This window comes from Haliotis rufescens, unplaced genomic scaffold (assembly GCF_023055435.1).
Source record: "Haliotis rufescens isolate VD_foot unplaced genomic scaffold, xgHalRufe1.0.p SCAF_54, whole genome shotgun sequence".
Classification (NCBI taxonomy): domain Eukaryota; kingdom Metazoa; phylum Mollusca; class Gastropoda; order Lepetellida; family Haliotidae; genus Haliotis; species Haliotis rufescens.
In genome coordinates this window covers 1,964,361-1,980,506 of record NW_025964268.1, presented here as the reverse complement: position 1 = coordinate 1,980,506, position 16,146 = coordinate 1,964,361, and the positions used below count along the sequence as shown (strand labels likewise).

The following is a 16,146-nucleotide window of genomic DNA, read 5'->3' as shown; positions in this document are numbered from 1 at the left end:
GCAAAACATGGAAATATATGGAGTATAAGAGGCCTATCTTTAATTTATAAATTCTTGGTACAAGAGAGCAAAGCATTTAGACAAGCATAGATGATTCTAAATCTCTAATAAAATATAACTGGGGAATCCGAGTGCAGAAACATAAAGCCACACTATTTTACTGTTGTGGGTATTTTATACATCCATGGAATCTACATCCATAGAGGTATATGTGTGTTCTATTTTCTTTTGCTAAGATTGAAATTTGCAAATCAAGGTGGTAAAGAAATTTAGCAGAATTGTTTCAGAAGCTGACATTTGATTGTATAATTAGACCGGGCATTCAAACTTGGCTCACCTGACACCACCTGCTATGGAGCACACATATCAACCTGCAAATTATCGGCAGAGTCATATGGAGCAAAGCTTTCCAAAGCCCCTAAATACTGGGCACAAATTATTAGTATATAATGTTCCTTTTCTTCTGTGTTAAGATTGAAAAACAACCAAGATCCAGTCCAGTATCATTTCATCCATTTACTAAGAAATATACAAACATTATCAACATTGTAAAAGAATCTACAAGCACACATCACAGGACCTTCATGTTTTACTCATTAATTGTAAACCATTAAAGACTTTAAAGAATAGCCTTAAAAGTTACATCCATACACATTCATTTCAAATTATGTCTTGTATAACATGACTATGTACAGCATATAGAAAGTTGGCTGACTGCTAGTTGCAAAATGCATCCACAGCAACATGACTGAAACAAAAAATATGTTCCATCACTGTTCATTATTGTTTTGCTTTTATAACAAGCAACAGAAACAATCAATCCCATCTGGACGTCCGCTTTCTTGTTGACAATGTTCCGTCTGGATTCATAGCAGCATAGGTGTTGTTTTTCTCATCAGCTTGCTTCATGTAAAACATGTAGCCCACACAGGTAAGAAATGTTGCCAAGCCCGTAAACATCACAAACTTGTTCTAAGACAAAACAAAAACATAATATAATGAAGTATCCATCTACAAACATGACAAATAGCTTATCATGTACATTGACCTTGAAGTTGGAATTTAAAATTATAAATCTGATAGCTGTCAAAAAAGGCTTATTTTTTATGTAGCGATTGATATGTGATGTGGTATATAGGAGTCAATCAGTTATATAGAATGAGCTTGATATAACTATGAGAGATATTTATTTTGTTCATCCATATTGATCAGTTTGGAGTCAAATAAATCATAAACATGGTCAGGGCGATCAGCTGATGATAGACTTGTAGATGAAATATGGAATGGATTTGAAATTTCCATCAAAATATTGCTTTTACTTACAGGACGTGCATAAAGCTCAAAGTTTACAGTTCGAAATAGTGATGTTGAATCCAGTTTGCGAGCACCAGGATCGCGTATCTTGAACAATTCTTTAACTTTTGAATCTGACTCAGGTGGCACATTTTCTTTCGACATTTTGTCTGCTATGGGAGTACTCATTGTAAAAGGACAAAATGATAAAGAGAAGTGATTTAATGTTTTAATAATACGTTAAAGAAGATACGAAACCTTTCATTTAGTTTATATCTTTTAATTATAATATATTTAGATGACAATTACAAAACCAAATAAAGTATTTGTATTGAACAAGATGCAAGCAATGACACGTCCCTAGTTCAGTGCTCTTTAGAATCGGAGTTAGAAAACGGTGTTAACTTCCGGTATACAATTTGTGAGGCGTATTTTCTTGTACAATCTATGTTTGTAGCATTAAGTGAAACAAAAATGATCATATGTGAAAAAACAAAGTCGTGTATTTAAATAGTATCGTAACCGGACAATTTCAAAGATAATTTATAATCATTAAGGCTGGCGGTCATCAGTTGTCAACGGTAAATAGGTGAACGTGGTTTCTCATTCGGATTATTTAGCGGTGCTTGTTTGTCAGGATCTATTTTGAGACATTTGTATGAATAAGATAATTTGCTATGGCAGAATACTGCGATATCCAGTTTGATTGGGATTGTGATAGGGATCCTAACTCCATCATTGATTACTTTCAAGAAAATGACGAGAAAGACAAAATGTATGGGTAAGTGAATATTTTCAAAAGGCTGTGGCGAAGTGTTGATTGCATGATACTGGGTAGGCCTATAGTATAATTTGCCTGGATTGTGAGTAGATAGACAATATAACTGCTTGATTGTCATGTTCTTGCTTATGAACCCATAGAAATCCTGACTGCCACAGTAAGGACTAACTACATGTTACGTCAACACAGTTAAAGTTCTTTAAATGTGTCCCATCCTCATGCGGGTGTTTGCCGTCTGCAGAGTAGGCAGACTACATACAACAGACATGACATCATAAAGTGATGTAACAACTGAACGTGGGTGCTAGCATGAGCTAGGGAAAACCTCTCACTATTAATAGTGTACACAACACTACCTTTCCCCTTTGTAAAATTTGAAGCCCCTAATGACTAGCAATGAGTCTACATTGTCTAGCCCTTGAAATATCTGATGCATCACTTGCTGAAACATAACAGGTGCTGTCAAAATTCCAAAAGACAATCCCAGGTACTCATACATGCCCTTGTGAGTGTTGATGACTAGTAGAGTAGAATAGGAGTTTACTTCCTTCTGTCAACTCTAACTGTAGACCTACCTGTACGCATTTGTCAAATCTAACTTTGTAAAGCATTTGGCCCCCGACATCATGCTCAGCAAGTTTTCTACAACAGGTAATGGGTATATGTTCTCTTCATATACTGGGTTAACAGTGACCTTGCTGTCCCCACAGACCCTAATTTCTTTGTTTGCTTTTGGTACAATAACAATTGGCGTAGCCCAATCTGACCTGTCAATTTCCTTTAGGATCCCTTCTTTAATTCTTTCTCAAAGGCATTTTTCAGAACATATGGCACCGGTCGTGCTCTCATGCATTTAGGTGAACTCTCTGGTTTCACTCAAATGTCAGCTTTAAATTTTTTCATAATTCCCTCCCCTTGGAAGTCTGATGTGTTCGAATTTGTCTCTCTGTCTGTCATCCAAAGCAGCCCCCAAATTACAATGTCTTGCTATTAATAGTGTACACAACACTACACTTATCATGCTAATGTCCAAATGGAGGAGGGCCTCACAATTTAATCACTTTCTCATCCTCTGGACATGAGTATTTTTCTTAGACAGTGGCAGCCAAGACTTGTTTGATCAATTATATCAATCTAGCAGTTGATGATAACCTTAAGTACACAGAGACGTTTATGTGTATGTTTACAGTTACACATACCCTGACACGTTCCTATGTATACATGAAACCTAAGAGAAGAATGCGTGTAAATCTTCAGACATCAGCATTATGAAAAAGATACATTGTCATTCAGTATGTTTTTCTGCATTTTCAGTGAAAGCAAGCGTGACATGATACATTTCCTTTGTTTCAGGCTTGAATTCTTTTCTTTCCCTAGTAAGCTGGAAGTGTTCAAAGTAGCAGATGATGAGAGCAGTAACTGTCACTTGACAATCCGATGCAAGTCTGTGTACCATGTTGGAATAACAGGAGTCCAGATTGTCAGTGAATCTCGGAACATGGAAGTCTATGGACAAACTGAAGGATACATGCATACAATCCGAGGAAAGTCAGTTCCCAAATCTGAAGATGATACCCACTATTTTATCTCATATTTGTCTACACAAGAACCAACAAACTGCCTTACCTTTAAGGTAAACTACAAGTATTTTATCATCCCTTTTGTCAAAATAGCTGGGCTGAGTGAAAGCAACTAACATAGGACTCCAGTGGCCACAATGGCTTCTGTCTATGACAACATGGTTAATCCTACCGATCAAGTAATTAATTAAAAATAACCTAGAAAAAGAAATAGTTCCTGAAGTAATTGCATTTGCTGTGAAAGAAAATAGGAAAAATACCTGGCTTCCCTATTGAAATCTTTACATTCTTTTATAATGATCTTTGATTTTTTATATGAAGAAATGTAAGATATGTCACTAGTCTGAAGTCAGAGTCTAGTAAAATATCTTCTGGTCTTATAAGATCAGCTGATGCTAGTTTATATGCTAAGACTTATGTTTTTTCTGAAGAAAATGCCAAAATACAAGTTCAGACTAGTAGACTGAAGGCCTGTGAAGATCCGGGGACAGAATAGGTCTTCAGCAACCCATGCTTGCTGTAAAAGGCGACCATGCTTGTCATAAGAGGCGACTAACAGGATCGGGTGGTCAGGCTCGCTGACTTGGTTGATGCATGTCACCGTATTCCAATTGCGAGGATCGATGCTCATGATGTCAATCACTGGATTGTCTGGTCCAGACTCGATTATTCACAGACCGCCGTCATAGCTAGAATATTGCTGAGTGCGGCGTTAAACAACAAACAAACAAACAAACAAATAGTAGACTGAAATGTTTTTGGAACAGACTGTGTTAAGAATGTTCAAAACAAAAATGGAATGAGACGTACATAGAAATTAGGTGTTATTACATGTATTCCAAGAACTACTATGAATAGAAACCTCCTAAACAAACTAGACACCAGTTACCCCCTTATATGCACTATATAAAAGTATTAGTGCATATATATCTTGTATATCAAACTATATTAGTTCAACATTGAAAGGTCTTGTACATGAAATGACAAGCAAACTGGATGTATTACTGGCAGATGTGTCAGTGATAATACAAGTCTACTACTTTGCAGTGTTTGAAACTAGGAAAAAACAAACCAGGATTACACTTATTAATAAATCTTGAGAAAAAAAAATTGATAATGTCTTAAAGTTATTTTCAGAAAAGATGTATTGGATAGAAATGGTAAAATCGATTAAATTGTCAACCTATATCAGTTCATGATGTGTCTCGAGGGTTCGATAACCAGCCCTGTCATACCAAGAGACGTTAAAAGATGGTACTTGTAGTGTACTGTGTCTGAGTGGGGTATTCATGTTAAACTGCAGCATGGTAGGCTAGCACTAAAAAATCAGTATTAGTCCGTACAAGCACGTGCGCACGCACGCACACACACACACACACACACACACACACACACACACACACACACACACACACACACACACACACACACACACACACACACACACACAATTTTCAAATTTCTTTACAAATGAAAGAGGCTGTGGAAATTCTGGTATGTATGATAAAATGTGATAACATAAAAGGAATGTGTAATGCAAAACAGAGAACATAGACTAGGACAGTATGCTGATGACTAGGGCTCTGACGGGTACTCAGGTACCTGTATTTGATAACGGATCAGGATTTGTCAGACTTGGGTCTCAAGGACTCGAGTACCCAAACAAAAGGGGATAACAGGGTTAGAAATTGGCACTGGTCCTGTACTCCTGGCCAAACAGCCCAATAGTAAAGGTATCATAAGGACTAGTACAAATTTGCCATTTTAGGGGTTTTGCTATATGTTATCAGGACTAGTGGACTGAAACTGTTAGTTTCTACCGCTGGATAACTGTAATTTTATGAGGGCTCTGATGGGTTGTAATCACATTTCTAATAATGTAAGGAGGAAGTCTATATGCAGTGCCTGGGGGTGCTAATGTGTATGACCTTTATAATGTTAGTTTGAATTAATTTGCAAATAGTTTGAATTTACTTTTGCAAATATTCGGAAAGCCTCCTGACTTATTTCTTCCAAATTTATACATGTAGTATTATACTGGAAGAACATGAGATAAACTAAAGTAATGAAAGACATTTGATTTGTTATTGCAGTTCCTGTCACTGAAAGACAGAGCCTCATTCCTGATCAAGCGCCTGCAGATAACGCTTACCCAGATGGCGCCACCTGACAGTTCCACTCAGATGGACATCGGTAAACTGAGGAATCATGTGAAAGAACTAGGAGATAAAGTCTCAGACAAAGCAAAGTCTCTCCTGGACACCATGGAACAGTATCAAAATGTAATTTTAATCACTGTAGTTAACAAGGTTTTCTAGAACTCTATGCTGAACTGTGAGAACACTGTCACCCATGCGTGATGCACATGAAATTTGTTCCCTGTGCATTTCACACGTGCACCATGCACTCTTAGTCTTGATGATAGTGAACATGTCATTGTTGATCATTGATAATTCCACATAATTTCTTCCATGTTGTTGGGATAGAAGACTATATTTATTAGTCTTTACTGCAGAATCCTGTTTGCGCATCTTTTTTTCTAACATTGTCTTTTCATCAAGGTACATGATGCGAAATAAAAGAAATGTTCTGTCATTGCCAAGTTGTGTTTACTAACCGCTAACAATTCAATTATTTAATGCACAGTCATAGACAAAGGACCTATGATTTATATATATACTCACCACCAAAAGAAACACGACCATAGAAACATACAGAGAAGTATGTACGTTAAGAAGAGATGTTTCCAATGTGTACCAACTATTGACAAAACTAACAATCAGTCAAGGGTTACCATACAGTGACTTTATTCTTATCACGATATACTGCACATGATTTCCAAGCCATACACGCTAATCCTGCACGAGAAAAATGGTGCATCTCGAGTCACGGATGTATGACATCAACATTAGTATGTTCGTTTGTGCATTGTCTCTTGAACATGAGTAATTCTTTATATATTAACCAACATGTATGGCATTCACATTTCTTTTGGTAGTGTAGTTTATAAGTACTTGTATATTAATAAGCACTGTTGATTTCAGAATCAGCGGGGTGCGCTAGACAATGTTCGAAGCATGATCTCTGAGAGCTCATTGCCGCCTGACAAAGAAACCTCATTATCGGGCATGGCTGGTCTGTTGTCCATGTTTTCCAAGATGAACACCAGCATGCCGAGGAATCCGTCCACTGTTCCGATGGGGGACAACGGTACAAACAATCCCAGTGACTTGGCTGGGAATCTGTTGACTCATATGTCCATGAGTCAGAACGGAGACAGTTTACACAGCGATGACATGTACAAGTTTCTACAGTCAGTCTGCGGGAGAGTGTCGAAACTGCGGCATACTGAAAATACAAACCCAGGGATAATTCCAACCAACAGGTTTCTATGTTGTTTTATAACGTGAAATGATCATGTTGAAAGATCGGTGTTTGGAATGATTTGTTGAGCATGAATGTCAAGTGATTATCTTTGTGGACTACCATTCTTTACATACTTTTTATGTAGATGGCAATTTAACAAACCATTTTTGTGGATTAGTCAAAATGAAAAATAATGTCTTCCCCTGTTATTACTCTAATGTACAAATAAAACTTGAATTGTTCACACAACAGGGCCTGAATTAGCTATATAAAACATGCACAAGTGCAACCCATTATTGAAGAATGCATCCGAATATTTATGTCGACATACAGCAAGTGCATGTAAAACAAGAAGATTGTACTTGTTGTTACCCTGCCTGGTGCTCAGCTTTAACAGGAGTTCAGTATAATGTGTCTGAGTGGGACATCAATGTTAAACTGCAGCATGGTATCTCAGTGGGTTAGGTAGACACAATTTTATGGATAACAACTTCATAAAATTGTGTCTACCTTGTCATCCGTCAACTTCTAAGTAATGCCTATCAAACAATTTCTCAGTGGGTTTGCGATATAATCCTGGCATTAGTCTGGACTAGTTCAAGTTGCCACACACACAATATGTGCATGCACATTGCTATATAAGTGCAATAATCTTGGACACACCATTCAACCCCACTCAACCCCACCTCTCACTCTATCAATATCAGGACAGTTTATTATTCTATTACAGTGACGTCCCAGCAACACAGAACCACGTGGACCCAGCTGTTCTGGAGGAAGTGTCAAAACAAATCCATTCAGCTGAAGAACGGATCCTGACTCAGGTACAGCAACAGATGTTGGACATGGAAGCTAGGTTGAACAACAAGATGGACAGAATACTGCAGCTGTTGTCTCCTGCTGAAGAATCAATATCCGAATCGGAGGAAGAACCAGCTTCCCCAGACAAAATCCCATCACCACAAGCTATAGACTTGGACTAATCCTCATTGGTTACCTGAAAGACCAAATGGTTCTGAGAACAAATTACTTAAGGAATGGTGTTGCATCGTTCAAATTGTCCAGATGGAGAAAGAGCTTTGTTCCTACTCATCATCCCATCAGTGTCTAGAAACAGAGCATTGTAAGTTGTAATTGTGGAAGGTGGTGAGATTATCAGGTCTCTCTGTACATTGTTTCAAGTGTGTCGTTGATCCTAGCAGATGTACAAACTACTATCAGAACAAACTGAACGTTGGACTGGACACTGCATTATTACATGACATGGTCACTTGGCTGCAGATATCATCAATGATAATGGCATAACACATTTTTAGCATTTTGTATATTTTGTATATTTTGCATATTTTGCATATTTTGCACCCATACCATGGGCGAATATTAGGAATGGTATCAGGCCTACTACATCGTCTATACATCACGGTTTTGTATGCTCTTTCATCCTCCATCACCCTTGAATACATATGGCCTCTTTGTAGTGTAGTCTAATGCTTTGCAGGGCTCGATTTAGCTATATAAACATGACCAGTGCAACCTGTTATTGAAAAATGAAACCTAATATTTGTCAACATGCACCATTACAAACTCTTAGTTCTCACAACATTGAAATTGAACACATTACTGTTAAGCTTCATGTACCATAATATACCACTTATCCTTGTGTTGTGCGGCATTTGCCATGCTTTGTTGGGCTTGACATCATCAATCTGTTGACACTTAAAGATTATGTGCACATGCTTCAGTAATGTTTTACAGCAATATGTCCTTAATTTACTGACATTGGCTGAAACCGGCTTTTGTTGCAACTTTGATAAATTTATGGTTTTCCAATCTGGTTTTGTCTGGTGCAAGTCGGCTTTCATGTCAGCATGTATCTGCTACAAGTTAAATCCTGTTCCTTAATTAAATCAAGCCCTGCGTTGCCTATAAAGTGTATATGCACAATGTTCCACCCTCACTCGTGGATACACAGGACCAGTCTGTAGTTGCTATGTTTAAACAAAGGCCTGGATCAGCCAACAGGAAGCCAGGTAGTCCTCAGACAAATGAACACTCAACTTCCTCCCATGGAAACGTGTGCAACAAGTGCCACAGCCATGCAGCCTCTACTCCACACATTGCCTCAGTGGTAGGCATCATGAATGTCCATGTATGGCGTAGGGATTATTTGACATCCATAGATTATAAATGGCCTCATTTAGGTGACATGCTTACACCACCCAGCCAACATGTTTTCAAAGGTGTGTACAAGCGTGTGAAGTATTGACAATGGATCTTATGAGATCGGACATATTATTTATGAGCTGCTGTGGTTAATGAAACCAATATTGTGTACTTTGAACATGTGACGAAGCTGTTTATGTTACAAATACATGTAAATTCTTTTCATTTGAGTGAAAGATAGGTGTTATAGTAATTTGACAATGGCTCTTAAACTGTTCAAAACTGTTTTGAGTTTCTAGTTTAGCAATTTAAGTGTTTACTTTGTTGTTTAACGCCGCACTCAGCAATATTCCAGCTACCGGTATATGATGGTGGTCTGTAAATAACCGAATGTGGACGGGACAATCCTGTGATTGACATCATGATCATCGATCCACGCAATTGGGTTACGATGACATGCATCAACCAAGTCTGCGAGCCTGACCAGCTGATCCCATTAGTCGCCTCTTACTGCAAGCATAGGTTGCTAAAGAACTATTCTCAACTTGGATCTTCACGGATCTACTGTTTACTTATGACTGAGGGAATGAAAAGACATTTGGATGAAGTTATAATTCTGACAGCACAGACATAATTGTATTTGCAGTTATACTTAAATGGCTTTTTCATGTTTATGATGTGTGTACAGATATTTTTAGATTTTTTAAATTATTAGACATCACTTTCTCCATGATGTTTGTGTTTCAGAATATGTTTTTAGGTTTGCACAAACAGTATTGACGGGGCCAAAGAGTCGTTATGCTACTGACTCAGACTTAGGTAAATGTTTCCTTTGTGTATCATCATCGTGTCTCCACACAGAAATAAGCCATGGGGTGAAACCTGGCAACAATCTCCGTCTTTAGTCAAGGTAGTGCTGTCTGTGTTTTGTTCAATCTTGTTAATCTATCCCGAAGACCGTGGTGCTGACATGATACCACTTTGTGTGAAGGTCTGACCTCCCTACAGAATGTGGAATCAGTGAACATCATGTTTGACCGCCGATTCTAAATGAAGGATGCATGGAATCTTGAACCAATCAGATGTTGGCTTTCCTAAATGATTAGATTTCATTAATTTACCACCTTAAATTGGGAAATTTCTTTTTTAGCAAAAGTTTTATTTAGCCTGCATGATGATCAGCATCTCGGTACCAGTGAGTGAAACATCCAGACAAGCAGACTGATTCTGTATAATTGAAAATGAATATAATTGAGTTCCGAATGCAATAATAAGCCATGCTAATATATTGTTGCTAATATTTTACACATCCAGTTATTTCTTGGGGCCATCTGCACTCAATAGGGTGTACTATCAAGAGTATATTAATGCTTGGTGGCATTTGTCTTCTGCCATTATCCAAATTTCTGAGTTTGGACAGTCAGTGTTTGCTCAAGGTTTACCTGTCCTGACATAGAGATGTCCTCAGGGAAAACTCTGACTGCCCAAGTTAAAGGAAGGATGCGTGGGTTCACCAATCAGGTGTTGGACATTTCCACTTGTACAAACGACAACCCACATAGAACACAAATGGTCAACTTATTTGGGGGTAGATGCCATGGCTGTCATTAAGGCAGGGTGAATAAAATATCATCAGTTTAACATCACAGTTTATATATTTTAGACATTAAAGTTCATTCATGAGATACAGAAATCTGAAATCTGAAATCATACCAAGAATTCTGATGCCTCAAGTTTAAGTGGCTGATAAAAAAGTTCACCTGACAGTCGTCAGATCTTCATTCAGACAGGTATTATAACAGAGTAAAAGATCTTTAAGGAAAGTAACAATACTGGAGTAAAAGATCTTATGTTGATTATGCAGGAAAGTAACAATAAAGCACAGACAAAGCACAATAACAGTTGTCCTACCTGTGTTTTTTTATACAGTGAAACCACATTGTTCAGGACAGTATCATGAATGACAGAGTTCTATTTGAACATTAGTTGATATAACTTTTATTCAATTATCAAAACAAAAAATGGAAAAAATCCTGAGACCATTTTCACTGGCCCCTCCTCCTATAACAAATGACGAGTCCATTAGGGTGCATTTTACTGTACCAGGGAAGTGTATGTTTGTCTGACCGATGTGTGAGGGTCATCAGTTTTAACTGACCTATGTGAGGTGATGACGACTTTTGGATTACTTGTGAGTAGGCCATTATATGCTGCAAAGTTTTGAGTGAACCATGCTTCATTATTACATATTTAAAATATTTAAATAATTTACTTTGTGATAGTATTTAAATGTTTTGTGTTTGTGAAATTGTTTTTCAAGTAAGAATTTGTGGACTTTTCCTTTTGAATTAATTATGCTGTGACAAAGTTCTATGCAAGGTACAAGCTATTATTTCATAATCAGTTGTTTTGAAATGTGAAGTGTTTTCATTGTCTTCATACAAGCAAAAGGATGTCACTTAATGTTCATCTTAAACAGTCATTGGTGTGTGTGTATGAAATAGTTGTATGATAGATCTAGGAAAGATTGTCATTGTTAATACTGGACCCTTTCAGAACTCAATGAGGAGGCGCGGGTGGTCCAGTTATCTAAGGCACCGCAATTCACAGTCACAAAGCTATGATTATGGGTTCGAATCCTGATTCACTCCCATTATGTTTCTAGGTTTGTCAGCACCATACCCATGCTCGTGGGGCTCCCTAAATTGTAAATGGCTTAAGATGTGCATCACTTTGGGCTTTCAGATGTCTTGAGTTGGACCTAATTTGGAATCATCAGGCGTCATGACATCTCAGTCGAATGCCCTCTTTTGGTGGCCATGTGGTGTAAGCTAGGGCAAATTGCTCTGCAGAAGATCATGGGTTTAAATCCCTGATCCACCCTGATTATGATCCTTGGGTTGTCCACCCTGTACCATGCTTGTGGGTTTCACCAATGTTTGTGTGTTATTATTTAATGCAGCACTCAGCAAAAATTCCAGTTATATGGTGGCATTCTGTAAATGTTCAAGACAATCCAGGATTGGTATTATGAGCAACAATCATGGCATGTTTTGCACGCTATCAACCAAGTCACAGATTCTGACCACCAAATCCTCATGCTGCAATCTGTGTGACTCTGGGCTTTCCTCTCATATGCTGATGAGTCATGAAATCACAGGTAGTCGTGCTTTGTGATGTAATCACTATTTCCAGTATAAGTCCTTGTATTGCAACCAGTCTGTTAGACTTATGGATAAATCTAGACTGAACAAGCTGTAAACACTGCCAGAACTACTAAGCAATGTTTAGGGTTGAATTTATGTGTATTTAGGCTTTACATGTTTTTTTGTTGGCTTAGGAGACTGACTGTCATGAATAACCTGAAATCATTTATTAAGGTTTCATCATTAAAATATACCTTTGTTTGTGTTAAACTCTATCAGTGACTATTGCCAGTTGTCATTTCTAACTTCTCTGTCCATCAGTGACTGAACTTACAAGAGTTAATCAAAATATGTGTATATGTATGTTCTAATATAGTAGAACTATTTAGATCATTGTTATTCCCATCAATCTCTGCAGAATCCTTTAATCATTGTTATTTCTGTGAGGTATGAAGCTATGTTGAGTGATGTAAATAATTAATCATTATTTATTTGTAAATTGTTGTTTTCCATAATAAAATGTTTCAAAATAATCAATGAAGTGAGTGTGTAATTTAATCAACTGAACATGGTGTATGGTACAAACAATGCAATGATGTAAAAAGATGGTACTTGTTGTTAACCTGCCTGGCATTCAGCATAAGGGGCTAAAACAAGGCCTGTTCAGCTCGAAGTCAGTATACGGTGTCTATGTGGGCTATTCATGTTAAGCTGCTGTATGGTTTCTCAATGGGCTAGCACTATAAAATTGGCATTATTCTGGACTAGTACAAGTCGCCACACACGCATATTGCTACATGAGTACAATTATCTTGAATGTGATGTTAAACACAATTTCACCTCACCTTTTAATTAATACATGCGACCATTTTGGGGACAATCACTTGTCCTCACTTCTCCAGTATGTGCCATTGTCTCTCTCCTCACTGGCTTTTAAAGTGACAATTCTTACTATTACTAATTGAAAAACAAACAAAGTTGCAATTAATAATTTCAAACAGGAGACAAGGTTCTATGTAACAATTGTATCAACTAACTTATTTGATTGAAGGTCATTTTCTCCAAATTGTCTTGGGCCATTCTCTCTATGACCCACGCAGATTGCTGTCCAAGTTATGCCCCTTAGACATACCAGTAACCTTTAATCATGGGTTTAATCCCTGTTATCCAGGTAATATTTCTAGGTTTGTCAGCCCCATACCCATGGGTTTCGCCAAAGTGGCAAATATGTCAGACCTGCATCCCTTTGCGCTTTCATCCCACATCTCCCACACTGACTGATTCTCATCCAAAGGCCCTTACACCACTGGGCCATCCCCCTTGACTAAACAAACCAGTGTTGTATATATAGAGTTTCGTAGTATAATAGAAGAAAGAGTTGATACAATCATGGACATGCTGTTTGTCTCCAGAAAATCAGTGCATAATTACAAGATGCCATCAGATACATATCTTTTTACAGCTGCTGCTTCTCGCCATGTAAAGGTGTTCTGGGCTAGATTGTGTGTGATGGACAGACGGACAGGGTGGATTGGTGTGGATTGTTGTTCATGCAATCACTCAAAGGACCATGGAACTAATAATAACAAAAAAAACTCGCAGACGAGGCCTCGTCTACGATTTCTTTTGCGAGTTTTTTCATTGTTATTATTATTATAAGTTACATGGTCCGGTGAATCACTGTGTTGTCTGGCCCAGGGTCGAGTATTTACAGGCCGCATGTATATATTGTGTGCAATTTTTATATTCGCACATTAATCACATGTTCGATTTGGAGCAGTTAAGGTCCTGTGTGGGGAACAAGGTCAGGCTTTGAAACTATTTGGTCTATATAAGAGTTTATGATGAGGAAGGATGCATTGTGACCATTGCCCCATAATTCTGGCGATAACAAACCATTTTAGATATTCGTGGTCACTCCTTCAGATAAGCACTTCTTGTACAGTACCACGCTGTTAAAATCGTTTCATATGCATCCACTGCGAGCAAACACTTATTAGAATCTATATTTGAACGAGGCACCAACTCAACATTACGCTTGAAACATGACTGGGATCCTGATTTGACATACGACGTCCGAGTAGAGCAGGGAGAGAACCAGTCAAGCTGCTAACGTCACGTGATGCATGACAGTCTCGCGAGATTTATGACGTCGCCTTGACGACACTTTCACTACTGGCATCGCCATTGTTGAGGTTATACTGCTGTCATATTACAACTTATCTGCTGCTTTTTGCCTTGTCTTGTGCTCATCTCCGCTTGTGAAAACCATGAGCGCATACACCCAAGGTATTTCTTTGTTTCTGAATTAGCCTTGTTGGCCCATTTCCTTGTTTTCTGCTTAAATTTCTTAATTTAATTTGAAGTAAGCCGAGATCTAAATCTATTGAAAAGATATTCTAGTAGGCCTAGATTTCTACCACCAACCATTCACTATTTATATAAGATTGCATTTTTGTAGGCCATTGATAACATGTCCACATCTGAGTCTGAAATATGTCCGATAGGCCTATATCTATATACTTTCCTTATTCTTATTCTGAAAAGAGACCATTTTTTACACTCAATGTCAAGTATCGAAAGAAGAAACTTCAAATAAGACAATTTGTCTTTTTTAAATAAATATACTGAAGATTAATATTAGAATCAATCATGAATATTTTGAAGCTTTCAAGGTGCTAATGTGAAAGTGACTTCAAAGAGGGGATAGACACGACCGCTACTCCGTTAGTTCGAGACTAGTGAAAATGGAAAGGGACTAGTTGTTTGTTTTATTCCAAAATCTTGTTGCTTTAATCAAACCACTATTCTCAACTACGGAATCGTTGGATATGACCAGTCTGTGGTGTCTATCCCTGCAAAGGCTTTTCATCCCTATAGATAACCCTGTGCTTTTATGAATCTTTCATAACGTTGTGACAATGACCAATCAATATCATAATCTAGAACAAAATCATTAATAGTGTAAATATGTTCTATCAAGTATTATTCTGTGAATGTACACCCTACGACCACTTAATACCGGAAAACAAATCAATTTCGCAATCATTATCAATCCGAACACTGAACATTTAGACTAATTAAACTATTCATGTAACATGAAATGCATGCCAATTGTACGTCAATACTTAACAAACTTGTATAACGTTCCTACCAGGGTACCGACGAATTGGCTTAAAGTATAAACGATGAGTATACGCCACACACAGTGTAGTTTACATACACTAATTATATTTCCGCATACAGGTACTGACCGTTGAGAAAACCTTTCCTTCATATACAATATATAGGTTGATGTAATGACTCTCTCTCTCTCTCTCTCTCTCTCTCTCTCCTGTGTGAAAAGGGCGCAATATTAATGCGTCTGGAAAAAACTCTGTATATCTTAATGATTCTGTTGCTAACACTTATTTTGCTAACGACAAATGTCATAAGGACAACCCATGAAGATTCAGGTAAGAAAGGTCTTCAGCAAACCATGCTTGTCGTAAGAGGCGTTTAACGGGATCGGGTGGCATGTCATCGTATCCCAATTGCGTGAATCGATGCTCATGATGTCAATCACTGAATTGTCTGGTCCAGACTCGTTTATTTGCAAACTGCCGTCATATAGCTTGAATATTGCTGAGTGCGGCATTGAAACAACAAACAAACACACCATTGGGATATTTTCATGATTTGAGCATATTTGGATTGAATGTACTTCCATAGCATCACCAAACTACAGACACACCCTTACAACGTTTTGGATGGCAATCAGTCAATGTCCTAGAAAATGTACCTATCGGAAACCCTTGCTACCGCTTATATACTTGCC

The 16,146-nt window shown here is 37.8% G+C and overlaps 2 protein-coding genes across 2 annotated transcripts; one reads left to right on the top strand and one right to left on the bottom strand.

Moving 5' to 3' along the window:
• Positions 1-501: 501 nt before the first annotated feature.
• LOC124123469 (small integral membrane protein 8-like) lies at positions 502-1,492 on the bottom strand. Its single transcript, XM_046486670.2, has 2 exons — positions 1,324-1,492; positions 502-972 (listed from the first exon to the last, which is right to left on the bottom strand). The coding sequence occupies exons 1-2, from the start codon at positions 1,480-1,482 to the stop codon at positions 817-819; spliced, it is 315 nt and encodes a 104-aa protein (XP_046342626.1). The 5' UTR covers positions 1,483-1,492; the 3' UTR covers positions 502-816.
• Positions 1,493-1,688: 196 nt separating this feature from the next.
• Positions 1,689-12,462, top strand: LOC124123458. The gene is made up of 5 exons (XM_046486656.2): positions 1,689-2,074; positions 3,428-3,707; positions 5,748-5,936; positions 6,699-7,039; positions 7,751-12,462. The coding sequence occupies exons 1-5, from the start codon at positions 1,971-1,973 to the stop codon at positions 8,001-8,003; spliced, it is 1,167 nt and encodes a 388-aa protein (XP_046342612.1). The 5' UTR covers positions 1,689-1,970; the 3' UTR covers positions 8,004-12,462.
• Positions 12,463-16,146: the final 3,684 nt, after the last annotated feature.